The sequence below is a fragment of the Alligator mississippiensis genome, chromosome 8 (assembly GCF_030867095.1).
Source record: "Alligator mississippiensis isolate rAllMis1 chromosome 8, rAllMis1, whole genome shotgun sequence".
NCBI lineage: Eukaryota > Metazoa > Chordata > Crocodylia > Alligatoridae > Alligator > Alligator mississippiensis.
This window is the reverse complement of record NC_081831.1, coordinates 8,498,707-8,513,441: the sequence shown is the minus strand read 5'-3', so window position 1 is coordinate 8,513,441 and position 14,735 is coordinate 8,498,707. Positions and strand designations below refer to the sequence as shown.

At 40.2% G+C, this 14,735-nt stretch overlaps 1 protein-coding gene across 11 annotated transcripts in view; it reads left to right on the top strand.

The window, feature by feature from the left end:
* STXBP4 (syntaxin binding protein 4) overlaps positions 1 to 14,735 on the top strand; it is a 129,523-nt gene that overhangs the window by 96,100 nt on the left and 18,688 nt on the right. For all 11 annotated transcript variants that reach the window (XM_059732084.1, XM_059732077.1, XM_059732078.1 and 8 more), the window contains one exon: positions 12,832 to 12,889. In XM_059732084.1, the coding sequence (XP_059588067.1) occupies positions 12,832 to 12,889 (58 nt within the window). The remainder of the gene's footprint in view (positions 1 to 12,831; positions 12,890 to 14,735) is intronic.

Sequence of the window (14,735 nt, the reverse complement as noted above, 5' to 3'; positions counted from 1 at the left end):
GAACTAGCCAGTCACTCGGATATGATGCATGGGTATGATAGTGTAGATGCCAGGGAACATAAAGAAGGTTGAAGGTGGAGAACCTAATAGGCTTTGTGTTTTTAAGAGGGATTTGCAGAAGGAAAATAGTTATGCCTGAGATACAGTTTAAGTGCCACAGAAGTCTCAAGCTAGCTTTCTTTATAGGGTTGACTTCTACCTAACAATGTAAAACGTATGTGTTTTAAGTGGACGTTATTTATAGGTTATTTTCTTGCATCCTTAACTGTTCTGAGAACTGAATTTGGGCCTTTTTCAGTTAGATAATCTCATAGGAATCATAGGAAAGTAGGTCTGGAAGGGACCTCACAAGGTCATCTAGTCCAGCCTCCTGCTCAAATCCAGGCCATCCCAGCCAAGTGTCTGTCTAACCCGCTGTTGAAACGGTCCAAAGATAGAGACTTTACAGTTTCTTCAAGTAGCCTGTTCCAATGTTGGACCACCCTCATAGTCAAAAAGTTCCTCCTAACCTCCAACCTAAATTACTCCTGCTGAAGCTTGAGGCCATTGCTCCTAGTCCTGTCCCCTACAGCCATCTCCATCATCAATGTAATTTCTGTTCAGGTATTTGAAGACTCATCAAGTCCCCCTTCAATCTTGGACTTTTCCCATACTAAATAACTCTCGTTCTTTCAGTTTGTTATGTTTCCAAGGCCCCCTAATAATTTTTGTTGCTTTGTGCTGGAATTTTTCCAATCTGTCCACATCCTTCTTGAAGCGTGAGGCCCCAAATTGGACACAGTGCTCCAGGTGAGGCCTCACCAGTGTAGAATAGAGCTTCCCTTGATTAGCAAGTGGCACTCCTGTTAATACAAACAGTGCATTGAACCAACAAGAGCACACTGTTGGCTCATATTCAGTTTGTGCTCTCCTGTAATCCCCAGGTTCTTCTCTGCAGTACTACAGCCTTGCCTGTCATTCCCCAGTCTGTATCTCTGCATGCAATTATCCTATTCCAACTGCAGGACTTTGCACTTGTCCTTGCTGAATATTGTGTGGTGGATTGTGGACCATTTTTCCAGTCTGTCCAGGTCATTCTGGATCCTAGCCCTACCCTCTAAAGAGTCTGCACCTCCACCCAACTTGGTGTTGTTTGCCAATTGGCTAGGCATGCACTCAAACCACCATACAAATAATTAGTGAAAATATTAAACAATACCCGACCCAGTCCCTTGGGAAGCCGCACTTGAGATCTCTGCCAGCCAGACATTGAGCCAATAGTGGTTACTTACCAAGCATGATGATGCAACCGGTTATGTACCCACTTTACAGTACCTTTATCTTGTCTGTATTTCCATAGCTTGTTAATAGGAAAATCATGAGAAACAGTCAAAAGCCTTGCTAAAGTCAAGGTAGGTCATATCCACTGATGTCCCCCCCCATCCACAGAGCTTGTCTCCTTATAGAAGGAAATCAGGTTGGTCAGGCATAACTTGCTGTTTGTGAATCCATGCTGGTTGTTGCTGATCACCTTGTTCTCCTCTAGGTGCTTCACAGTAGATTCCTTGAGAACCCGCTCCAGGATCTTTCCAGGTATTGAGATCAGGCTGACTAATCTGTAAATCCCTGGATCCTCCTTCTTCCCTTTCTTAAAGATGGACATTAATCATCTGGGACTTCACCTGACCTCCAGAAGTCCTCAAAGAGGGATAGCCAGTGGCTCTGAAATTTCCTCAGCTAATTCCTTCACCCAGTTCCATATATTCTGATTTAGGAATAGCTCATCCTGGGCTCTAGACGGATGTTGATGTAATTTTGAAAACAGGGCGATGTAAAAAGCAAGTCTGTTGATATATCCCATTATCTAACTTTCAGATGTAACTACAAGAACTTTTTATTAAATAGCCTTCAGGATTGTTTTGTGCCCATGTTTTGTTTTGTTTTTGAAGAAAAGCAATACACATCCTTGCATCAAAAATACGATGAAGTCTGCTATTCTCCATTAAGATACATTCAGAGATGAAATTAACTCCAGTAGGAAGAGGTCTGTATCTTCAGTGTAGGTGGTAACTCTGCACTGAGTTTAATTTCACCCTCAGTGCATGAAAGTCAGATATTACTTAGCGAGAAAAACATATCATTTAATACTATGACTTTTAGACTTTCAGTTAGTTTTGCTCAATTCTAATTTTAGACACAGTCATTTTGATTTGTGACCAATAAATGCTATGCTTTCTAATTAAACTTATATTTAACAGTCACATACTTCAGTGAGCAATGTGAAATGACAGTGATGGAAGTGGGTGGATAGCACAATAGATGGTGACAGGAGAAGCTGATCCACTAAAGAAAGGAGACAGATGAATTCCAAGATACAGATAGCAATCGAGAGAGCAAGAGAACAGGGGAGTTTAAAAGGGTAGAAAAAGATTTAGGGTTTTTTCCTCCATAGTGAGGTATTCCAGAATAGCTGTTGCTGATTAACAGTTACTGTTTAATTGCTTGTGTGTATGTTCATCTTCCAGAATACTTGAAATCTATGAATAAGAATATCTCGTTCTGATTTAGTTCAGTTAAATTTGGAAGTGGATTATGCTACTTCAGAATAAGACACCTTTATTCTGGAATACAAGTGTTCACACAGGGAGTTAATAACAAAGAACTAGTTGGCTTTAAATTCGCATTTTGCCATACTCGGAATTAACTTCCCTATGTGACTGCCCAAGAGACTTTAGGAGCCAAAATTGAGACCCAGCGTATGTGTACACTGCATGCACTATACAACCTAAATACTTCACAGGGTTAAGTTACCCCCTTGCAAAAATGAGAGCTTGCAAATTAGCTGGGAGTATGCAGAGCCATGTGAAACAAGTGAATGGGACCATTGAAGTGCTCTGTCAGTTTGCTGCATTTTTATTTCGAAAGGCAGTGCTTTTCCAGCCAGTGGCCCAGGACCACTAAAGAGCTCCATTTGATCAGAAAAGAAATGCCCTTTGAAGTTATAGCTGTAGCGACCATCTGAGTGGCTCACCTTGAACTTGGCAACTAAGCAGGTTGCAAACCACCAGATGCAAATGACCGGGGTTCTGCTGCCTGGGTTTCCCTACTTATGAGCTCTTCAAACCACAGTTCATTTTTTCTACTGTTTTACAATACGGAATGAGTTCCTTGCCTTCCATCCTCCATTTGACTTTAACCAAAAGTTCAGTCTTGCCCCCTGCAAGTTGACCACAGTTTGAGTTTGAACAAAAACCACAGTTTGGATTTACAGATGGGAGTGTACATTCCAAAAGTGCTTTCACGCACTTTCAGTCGGAAGGAGAAACAGCCCAGACCACTCTAAAATAAGCAATCCCACCTGAACACAAAATATTGAATGCCTGCAAAGAACCATTCACAATCAATTCTCAGACTAAAAAATAATTATAATTTTGAGTAGCATGAATTTGAAGAAATCTCCCAGCGCAGAGTGATTTTTGTCTATTCGCAAGAATTGGATGCCAAGCACAGTCAGCTATGTCCTAGAGAAACATATTTGTCTCAGCAGGTCATAAATTGGTGAGCATTTGTGATGTAGGGGGTTAGGGCCTTTTTAAGATTAAAACAAAGGTGTTGAATTGGCAGCTAAAGGACATGAATGTTAATGAAGGGTAAGCAATCACTCCTGATGCGTTTTTGGAAGCTTACTCTGTGGAGGCAGATTCCTGGCTTTGTACTCTTCTGATTTTCTGCATTGCTTCCACTTTTACCCTTGGATGCTTTAATAATAATAATAATAATAATAATCCTACATAGAAGAGTTTTGGGTGTGCTGCCTACTGTATTGCTATAATACAATGCCTCCACTGGAAAGACAGCAGCACTTAAATAAGAAATTCAAATCAAAGCTGAAAAAAATAATCCTCAAATAATTGATTTCCTAACTGCAGTTCCAAAAGGAAATATTAATTGCCAGATTTATGCAACGTTCCATGTTTGGTCAAAATAAGCCATTTGCCTCTGCTCTGAAGCTCCTATCTGCTTTTTGTATTCTTCACCTCTCTGACAGCTTATATTGTATTGAACAAATTACTGACAGAGGTCAGGTACAAGAATCTATGATATTCACCACCAAAATATTTAAAGCTTCAGTGAAAATAGTGCTTCTACGTTAATCCATCCTTCCCAAAATCTGCTGTTGAGCCTGGTAACTGTTGCTTGGATAAGTGATACCTGAATATATGAGTTATATATTATTTTGATAGCGCTGCATAAAAATAAGTACTTTAACTTTCCAGTGTAGCATGTTGAATATGGGGGGGCGGTTCCTTGTAAGCCAACTAAATCCCATAAAACAGTAATTATTGATAATATTTTGGTCTTTTGTGGCACCTTTTATCGCAAGACTTGATAGAATTTGCAGGCATTATTTTGGATAATCTCTCAGCTATCAGTAGTTCACATTTCATCTAGATGTACCGATGCCGGAGCATAATTTTGGCTCATGGAATAGAACTGCTGTGGATTTTTTAATTGCTGCTGGCCTAACCTTTATATATGTTGTGTTGACAAATGCATGGATTTCTTAGGCAATGTAGCCCAGAAGGAGAACAGCTCTATTTGGCAACAAAGACCATACAGTACTTTATTTCTCTTTCCTTTTAAAATATAGCCAGGAAGTTTTATAGCAGTGTTATTTTTAAGTATGACCTGCAAGTTTTGTTGACTTCAGCGATTTGTATATAATTGGTTGTACATGTTTGATTGCCATTGGTGAGGCAAGAGAAGGTGTTTTATTGCTCATGCTCGATACAGCATGTTTATTTCTTACTTTTACTACTAGCCTCCTGCTTAGCTGAAAATAAGTCTCAGCTAGACCTTTCTCTTCTGATTTTAATAACTTGCCAGAGCAATGGAGATGGCTCAGATCTTACAGTATGAAAAGCTTTTATTTGAAAAGAGCACGTTGTTCTGTTGTTTGGAGGGGGAAACGGTGTATATCCTCTTCCACTAATTCTTCAGAAATGTTTTTTAAAATGTCACATACTCCTCTTTTTGTATGGGGCAGGAGGAGGAAGGTACCATTTGAAGAGGAGTATCTTTACCCTTCTTTGAGACTGAGAAATCCAAACTTGGATGGATGGATGGATGGATGGATGGATGGATGGATGGATGGATGGATGGATGGATGGATGGATGGATGGATGGATGGATGGATGGATGGATGGATGGATGGATGGATGTGTGCAACTCCCATTAATTTCTGAAGAACTTTTGTACCTATGCTAACAGACAAAATTGGTTCAAAATGTTGATATCTTCATTTTGCAAGTTAGAAGAACTTAGGGCAGCTATAATGGTATCTGATAAAAAGTTCCATCATGCACCTTAATCCCCGATCAGTCAAGTGCCGCTAAATAAATCAACTGCTAGAATGATTGCTGTTAATAGCCCTATAACTGCTATTTTTTAGATTAGTTTCAGGCCAATAATAGAATAATGGGGATGTCCTTATTCAACATTTTCAAAAGCTTTCAGAGATGATCGCTAAGTCAGGTTTTCTGACAAATTTAACTTGTTGCCTAAAATTATTTGGTAACTTTTGGATATTGTTATTTGGTGCACAAAAGTTCCCTTGTTGGCTCACTGAATGCAAACGAGACTGTTTTCTAACACAAAATCAAATTAACAGGAACTGGGAAAACACATGAACATGTTTCACATGCTTTCCCTCTATGTAAGAGGAACCAAAAAAAAAAAAAGAGAGAGATTTTGCCTGAATCGCAGTTTCTGGGAACATAATTATTTTGAGGAGAAAAGTAAGCCAATATGCCAGCCACTCTGTAAATTAGCATGAGCTTCTGTTGGTTTGACTTCTCTAGTGTCACTACTTGTAAAACACAGAGTCCATCTCTCTTTTACTAAATCAGCAACAACAAAAAAAGATGCAGTTCTTGGAATGGAATTTGATCTGCAGCAGGAAAGAATGGAATGTCCCTTTAGCTACAGCGTTATTCATAAGGTGAACATACATATTTGTGTGGGGCAGACAGCGGAATGGGACAGCACACAGACGCTAACCTAATGCATGCATTCATTTCTGAATGCCATTTCTTTGAACCTGCTTTTTTCATGCAATTTGCGAGCGCACAGTAGGCGATACCGTATGTGTCGTCCACAGCCTCAAAAGTAAAAGGCCGTTTTCTCTCGTATGCTCAAGCTCTTTTTGGCACACCTGAGATTAAGTATCTCTCTACTGACTTTTTTCAAGATATGCTAGTGTGTACAGCCTCTTACAGGGCTCTTCTACCAGTTTTGTATAACACAAGTTATCTCACTAACTCGTGCCGGGCTTTTCCCCATAATTTATTAAAACTCTTGGCATCCAGAGCAGGAGGTTTAGAGTCAGCAAATGGGATCCTCAGCTCCCCATCCTATCTCCACATTGCCAGATGGTACTAAGGGGAAACGAGCAGGTCTTGAGGATCTTTTCAAAAGAATTTGATTTTTTGAGAAACTTCCATCGTAAATACGCCATGGCGAGAAGGGGTAAGAGCTGGATTAGTGGATGTCATTTATTCTTGATATCATTTGTCAGAAGACAAAGAAGGAGATAACTGTTCAGTGAACTACAACAAATCTGTTATCCCAATAATATGCTGTTAAATTTATTTTGGTGTTTGATCTGTAGGAATCATCTCTTTTTTTTTTCTTTCTTTCAAAGTCATTTATTTTAACCATCAACCAGCATGGAGAGAAAATCAGGGTGATACTGAACTAAATCACACCATTTTTCTTTTCTTTTAAAAAATATAATCATAAAATTAAGGCAACAGTCAGAGAAGATGTGAATATAGGCATCCTTAATCCTTGTATTGCTCAGAGAATTTTTTTTCACTTTGAATATGAATACATGTACAGCTTGGCTTCATAATTTTAGACGGAACTTATACTCCATCTCAGGTGATTTAATGATACAGCCAGGAGCTTGATTAACTATGATGGGAAACAAAATGTAGGCAAGCTCCCGTGTCATTATGGATTATAAAGCTGTGAGGAGTTGTGAAAGGATCTGTATGCTTCATGTAGGAGATTAGGTTGCTATGTTCTTCCTTGAAGGTACTGGTACCAGTAGCAGTGATGATAATTGGGCTGTATAAAGAAATGAAGTGTTGCTCACTTTGTGAAAAGCTGAAAGCAATGCTAAATGTTTGTAAGCAAAATAAATAATAGTTTCAACAAAACTGGGGCAAGTTTAATCTGATGAGAACAATTAAAAGGTCAGAATGTTCTTGTAAAATGGTTACGCGCATCACCTGCCCTACTCTGCTAAAAGTATGGCCCATGATTCATACTATTGTTAGGACTTATGAGAGAGGATCGTTGCATCTGTTCAAAGTGGAACTATTAATCAGCGCAAGCTATGGAGCTTTTTATAATGCCAATATGTACCTTTTAAAAGCTACTAAGCATGCTTATAGTGCAGTGACCAAAACATCTGTGAATAAAGAAGGGACTACAAATATCTCAACATTTTGTTTTTATGTAATTAAATATAAAATGATAGGGCAAGGCTGTACATCCCTTAAAATCCTGGACTCTTGGACTTTCACCTGGGGAGGAAGGAAGTGAAGGTTTTGCTTACTTGTTTGTTTTTGGTCCGAAGAAGTCCCTGTTAAATGAAGTTCACTCTACAAGGTAGTTAACATTTTTGTGCTTCACACTTGTACCCAGTGATGATCTCACCAATCCAGGAGGCTCCAAATCGATTCGGAGGGTTTTTTTGGTCTCCTGATTTGATTTGGATATGGTGATTAGGCCTCCAAATCAGGCCGAATCTTCTCCGAATTGAATCGGTAGCCAAAGCTTCGCACACCCCTAATATAGAGTTAAAAATGCTGCATTGCAAAGGGACATAGAAAAACCTGCATAGATCAGATAAAAATGTAGGCTTCCAAATCATAATACAGATCAGTCCATTTAGCCATAGTAGTGAGGAAAAGGTCAGAAACCGGAAAGTAATGTACAATGGAAAATAAATGTTATGCCAGAGAGACCACAGCTCAGATGAATTAAGTTAGACATCTTTGGGAGGAGCAGAAGTGGGTGAGATGTTAAAAGAAAACTCCACATTTACACAGCTCTGTGCTTAACGTGAACCTATCCCTGCAAACAGATCACTGAATACATCTGTATCCCACACCAATGCCCAGACTTCCTGTAGGTACCTAAGATCATTTTTTACCTAAGGAACAGTTCTATTTATTAGTACCAAAGCTCTAATCTACACCTGACTTAACCACTTACATGCTTAAACTCAAGAATGTGCTTAAGCTCTTTGTACAGCCAGACTCTGACTGCCTTTCTTGTATTGACCAAATATATCAGAAAATATGAAATAATAGCATTTTTGAGGTGTAGCTCAGCAGTTCTTAGCCCATGAAGACAAATCTGTGCCAGTTTTGCCAAAGCAAAAATTGAGTAAGAACATACATGTTTTGGTGCTAGGTAAGTTTGATCAGGAGCACAGCTGCATCTCTCTTTGAAACCAGTAACTACTTGGTTTTTTTATTAACGTCTTACTAGAAGAATGGCATCACTTCACTATTTACAGGCTGTGATGACTGCCTGGTTAAATAAGGAAATTCAATCAACACTTGAATAAATCAGGCAGAATTTTCTTTTAAAATCAGCACTGCTGCACAGAACTACCAATTCAGTGTTGTACGGTTGTGACTATTTGTGCATTTCAGGAGTTGGCTGTATTACACAGAGGCAGTCTACACTGGGTGGTAGTCCATGAAAGCTCTCAGCCCCTTCCCAGAAAATGTAAAAGCCTTATTTCCCTTAACAACATGCTGTCATGACCATGTTTTCTGCATTTTCTATTCTAGAGGACAGTACAAAACGTGGGATAGGATAAGCAGCGTGCGGTCTGTTGAAGCAGTGGGCCAGACCATCAGCCATGCCAATTCACACTAGTTGATGATCTAGTCTGGTGTCTGGCTTTCCATTTATTGCAATCTACAGGGATCCAGGCATCAGTTTAGAAACGTTGTCCTTCCCCATGGACCCAAGCAAAAGCCCTAGCTCATGAAGTACTAAATAGATTCAATCAGATCTAAGGCTTTCAAGTCCCATTTTCCTCCATATCATATCATCCCTGCCCTTTATTTTAATCACTGCAGTCTCCTGCACCCAAGGCAAGCAGTCACCGGGAAGACTGCCTTGCTGCTCTGTAATCAGCTGCAACAGGGTATTAGAGTACTTGGAATGTTACTTTTCCAAGTATTTCCCTTGCATTAGTCAATTAAATACTCAGAATACAACATTGGGGTTCATTTTAGCAAAGTTGTACATAAACTAGTATTACACAACATTGGCAGTTTGTAATGAATTTTGGCTGAGTTTAAACATGTCTGGTATGTCCTATATCCAAAGACTATACTGCTTTAGAAACAGGTGCATGCAGTTTTATGCTAGCTCTTATTTAAATATTATTATGACACTGGTTTGTATCTAAGTTTGGAAACATCACCTATTTGTGACGTTCAGTCAGCACAATTTGAGTTTTCTTTTGCACAGAAGCTACTTTTGAAATAAGATTTGGGGGGTTTTCTTTTGAAAGACGCAGTTTGCAAGTGCCCACCACCTAGATCTATTACTTACGCAGTTCTGTAAATAAATGTAGCCCTTCCCAAAACTGGTAGGAAACAAAAGAAATCTAAGAGTGAATGAGTTTAACATTAGGCAGGCCACAACTTACACATTTCAGATCACACACTTGATTATTATTGAGCACCTTCAGCTCCAATAACTCCAATTGGAAGTTTATCCTCCAGGAGCAAACCTTTCTATAGGCAAGGCTTCAGTTGCAGTAGATCAATTTATGAATGATTCCTTCGAAAAGTAGGCATGAAGGAAGTGAAAGGGCTACCCAAGGACAGTAGAAGCAAGAGAGCAAGGCTTAGGAGGTAGCATAAGGAGTAGTGTGAAAAAGAAGTGCAAACAGTGGTAACAAAGGATGAAGGAGGAGGGAATGAAACAAATATGAAATATAGGAAATAAAATTAAAGATACTGGTGTTTTGATGTGTTGTGTGAGGAGGGGTTTTAAATTGATGCAGTAGAAGTCAGGAAGCCAAATGAAGGGCTAGCAGATATCTTAACAGCTCCTAAGGGAACATACCTTGCATTTATCCCAGGATAAACCATTTTATCCTTGGACAGAGTGTAATTGTTCAGACATCCATGCCTGTTGTCCCAGACAAAGCCTAGAAAGGTTCATGGGATAAGAAACACTAACATTTTATCTGAACAGTGATCCTGGGATTGCATCACTGAATCAATTTCAGAAAAGCGGCAGTATGTTCAGCTGCTCTCCAAAACCTGATTAGAAGGGTGATGTATGTACACACCAATCCTAGGATTTTTCTGTTCAGGGACAAATACAGGTACAGCTTGTCCAGGGACAAATGCAACATCTGTTTCTAGCCTTATTTCCAGGTGACGTGCCATCATCAATAATGAACATTCATGTTCTTGCACTCACTTGTCAGAAATTGCTTCTTCGTGGAAACTTGTAGTTGTATGTTATTTTCCTTTGCAATAATGAAGTGGAATCAGTTGGATGAAATCATCAGTTATCCAAGCCAAATCCAGGGGCTTCCAGTGCTTGCTTTCCTTTGCTGTAATCAGAGATATCATAGTTGCAAATGACGCTGAGACAGTGAGATGGATGGCAACATATTACCAGCTAACAGAGTTCAATTTGTTTCATACACTTGGCTGATCAATGGTCCTGCGATTCCTGAACACGCTGTCATGAAAGCAGTCCCTCGTGTCTAATCAATCAGATCCCTCGCCACCACCAGAGTGGGTGTCACTGCTGAATGAAGCAATCAACACTGAGGACTTTTTAAGGTGTGAAGGCAAATCAGTCACTGAGGTCTCTTTAATGATTGAGCAGATTTCATATACTCTGATGTTGGAGCATGCAAATAGGCAAAGCGTTAGCAGGGCTGATGAGGGCTCAGAGGAAGCAGACATATATGTAGGGCAAAATCCCAACTACCTGGAAATCCATAGACGAATTACCATTTGGGAGGAACAGCTCCATCTTTTCTGATTGTAGAAGCACAAGGTCTTTTAGGAGTCTTTAGTTTTTAATTCAGAAAATGAATCAGAAAAAAATGGTTTATTTTCAATTACAAAATTCTACCTCTTGTTGGGTTCTCATCTGTTTCCTCTCCTGTCAAGTTATTTTGCATGTAATAAGCTATTCTTAATGACATTGTCAGCTGGTTCATACATTTTGGGGAAAAAAGGGGGAACAGATTCTACTTCTCATAGCCGTTGGTTGCCAATTTAATTTCACTCATCATTAAAGGCAACCCACTGATCACTTAAAATGTCTTCCTCCCACCCTCCCTCACAGGGGATATCCCAGGAGCTGTTATGCCTCAACAACCTTATATTTATCCTATAGAAGGAGATAGCCATGGTTTTTTGCCCCAAAGCTAGTGGGTGATATATTTTGAGGAGCTTGTGGACATTTGCGGTAGATGTCACTGGCAAAGACCGTGAGTTAAGCAAGTACCACAGAAGGTGCCACATTGAAGAGACATGACAAGATTGAGGTAGTTGGAAAAGTTCCACTGAAACTTTTTTTTAAAGCTCCATTAAATAGCATAGAGGACACTGAGCCTGTTCACCCAGCGGGCATAACTTAATGCTCTTTGATTTTGTTAAGCCAGTACCTCTGGGCCTAATCAGCATTGCAAAATCGTTTGCACCTGCTCCCTCACTGTGCTCTGGAACGTAATGATTCTGCAGGTGCAAAGAGCTCTGCCCATGTTTGAGAAGTAAGCCCCCCTGTGCTGTGTCTCAGCTGATATAATAGAAACTTGGAAAGGGAGTAATGGTGAAGATAGATGATATCCAGGTGAAGTGGTGGAAGGGAAGGATCTAGGCACTTTTTGGGAAAGGGTTTCTAATGCCCTTGTGCTTGGGGACCTCCTTTGTGGAGAAGTTTTCAGAGACCGTATGTTGCAAACAATTCAGTACAGCTTCTGAATCGAGCCACGGGGTATAGACAAATACACCTTGCAGAGAGTTACAACATACTGCTACCTGAGTACGGGAGTATCTTTTCCCATTGACTAATGCTGCTCTCTCCAGCTCTTTTCAACCTCTGCAAAGAGTTGGTTTGATCCAGGATGCATGCTGTGTAATCCATTGCCACAGATTGCTTTTCATTTTTTTTTCTTTTTAAAATGAATTTTCAAAGAGAAGAGCAAAGGCACAGCATGGCACAGGCAAAAAGTCAAGTTCAGATCTTTTTCAGTGACCATTACCCCAGACCAGAAAATCAGCAGCAGTCTTTTTTGTACAGCAATATTCCAAATAAAATCCACTGTGAATAACCAGGGTTGCATCTCAGAATTCTGTGCTCCTAATAATTACCTGACGGGGAAAGAGGAGGTAGGTTAGTTATTAAACCTAGTGCCATCCTCTCAGAAATTTTCCATTAATTATGTTAAGTGGTCTGGTGTTCAATTCTGTGACTCCCAATGACTTTAGTAGAAGTCACATGGCTAAACACTTCATGTAGTAGCTTGTAAATAGTCTTTGGTTTGGAAGCAAGTGCACATTTTACATTTACACATCTAAGCTTTTGTCAAAGATATAATATGTCTGTCTACCTTGATTGCAAATAAGTATTATTGGTATGTGTTACAAAATATGGTGGGATTCTATCAGTAATATTGTCAGGTGGAAGAGCATGGGGTTTTAATCAGTATTATATCCAAACTGGAGGTTCATCCGGTCTCTCAATCCTTAAAAGTAATTTTCTTCTTTTCTTTCCCTCTAGGCCTACCTTATGGATGGGAAGAAGCATACACAGCCGATGGAATCAAGTACTTTATCAAGTGAGTGTTGGCATCAAAGCCACATAAATTGTTTCTATCACATCTGGAAGGAGATCCAAACCCCACCCCACCCCTGCCAAAGAGGCAGGTAAGGATCGGGCCCCCACTCTGGTGTACATGCCACTGGGGTTTACAAAGGTTTAATTCTCCCTAAATTGAAGCGGTGTTTTTAAAAACCCATCGTTTCAATTTAGGGAGAACTAAACTGAATGAAACCCCTGTGGCGTGTACAAGCAGCCCTAGAAGCTACATAAAAATCAGTAGCGCAACAAGCATCATCCAACAATGTATGCAACAGAGTTGAAAAAATTCCATCCCCTAAGGTGTCCAGCCACCTGAACATATAACCATGCAAATGCTGAAATGGAAAATCAGTGTTTAAGTTGGCCTTGTGGTCCCACAGAAGGGGCTATATAGTACTGTACTTGGGAGTTTGCATGTAGCTCTGGTTCCAGTCGAAGGAACTCTTCCCAAAGTCATCCCCAAAATCATAGGGATCTCTAGGTTCACTGACACTATGGATTTACCTAAGATTTGATGCCGGTGGCCCAGTCATTCTTTAAGCACGCTCAAGAATCCTTTCTGCCACCTGCAGTGGTTCCTGGACAGCTAGTTAGGGAAGTGATGGATGTAGCTTCCCAGTCTCCTACTATTCTGCGTGTAGTGTACCTGAATGCTTTCCAGTAGTGTGTTTGTCTCCCTTCATGATTTCCCCTTTTGTTTTTCTATTCTCTCTCTTTCCTTGCATTTATTTCCTTTTCATATTTGTCTCTATCCTATCTATTCTCTATTACTCGTCACCCATTCTGCAGGGGCAGATACAGGTAGACGACCACACATAAGATGCTGTTCAGCTCCCTCTGCAGTCAGTCTCATGTGTAAAAGCCCTAACCAGTTCCTTTCAGTATCAAATGCTTTATCAAGAACTGGCTGTAGAGGGAAACCGATTAAGTTGTTACAAAATAAATCAGGTTCCCTTTCTATCCAGGTAAGTTTTAAAAGAGCAAGAAGCTGATAGATCAGGGGTGGGCAAAATGCGGCCCACGGACCGGATATGGCCCACCAGGCCATTCTATCCGGCCCGCAGGGTCCCTAAAAAAATTAGAGAATTACTTTTTATCTGCCGCTGGCTGCCTGTCATGCAGCCCTCGATGGCTTACCAAAACTCAGTAAGCAGCCCTCGGCCTGAAATAATTGCCCGCCCCATGATAGATGCTGACTAATCCTAATCAATTTCTATATGCAGTCTCTTTACAAAGAAAAGTTCATGAAGAAAAGGACTAATATGCTAGTCATTTTCTCTTCATTGCCAGTCCCAGACGGGCATCCTTTCTAATGCAGTGCCCTGTAGAGCTGCCAGTGCAGCTTCTCTCTCAGACCATCCCTGGTGTGGCAAAGCAATGTGCTTGTTGTGGAGAAAAGGGCCTTTGTAGCCAGGGCTTGCATCTGAAATTAATTTGCTCTGTTGCTGTGAAATAAAGGAGAAGGGTGCAGACATTTCATCATAATTATAAAGTGTCAGGAGTCCCCCAGGTGCCCTGCCATTGATTAAAAAGCTACGTTATTACACCTTACACTGAAGATGCTAATTTTAGGATTGGTAACTTGAAATTATAGAATATTGACAGGTCAAATTACCACTGCCTTCAGGTTAACCTAGCTTTACTCACTGAATAAGGCCATGGAAATTGGGCCTGTTATCAAGTGCCAAGTGCTTCTTGTCTCTATTTTGGTGTTAACAAAAGTAGTAGAAGTTTGAAAAATCTGTGCCTGGGGTCTGACAGTTGTTCCTGGACAGTTAGACCAGGGAGTGTGAGATGTGGTTTATTGCAGCTCTTTAGCATAT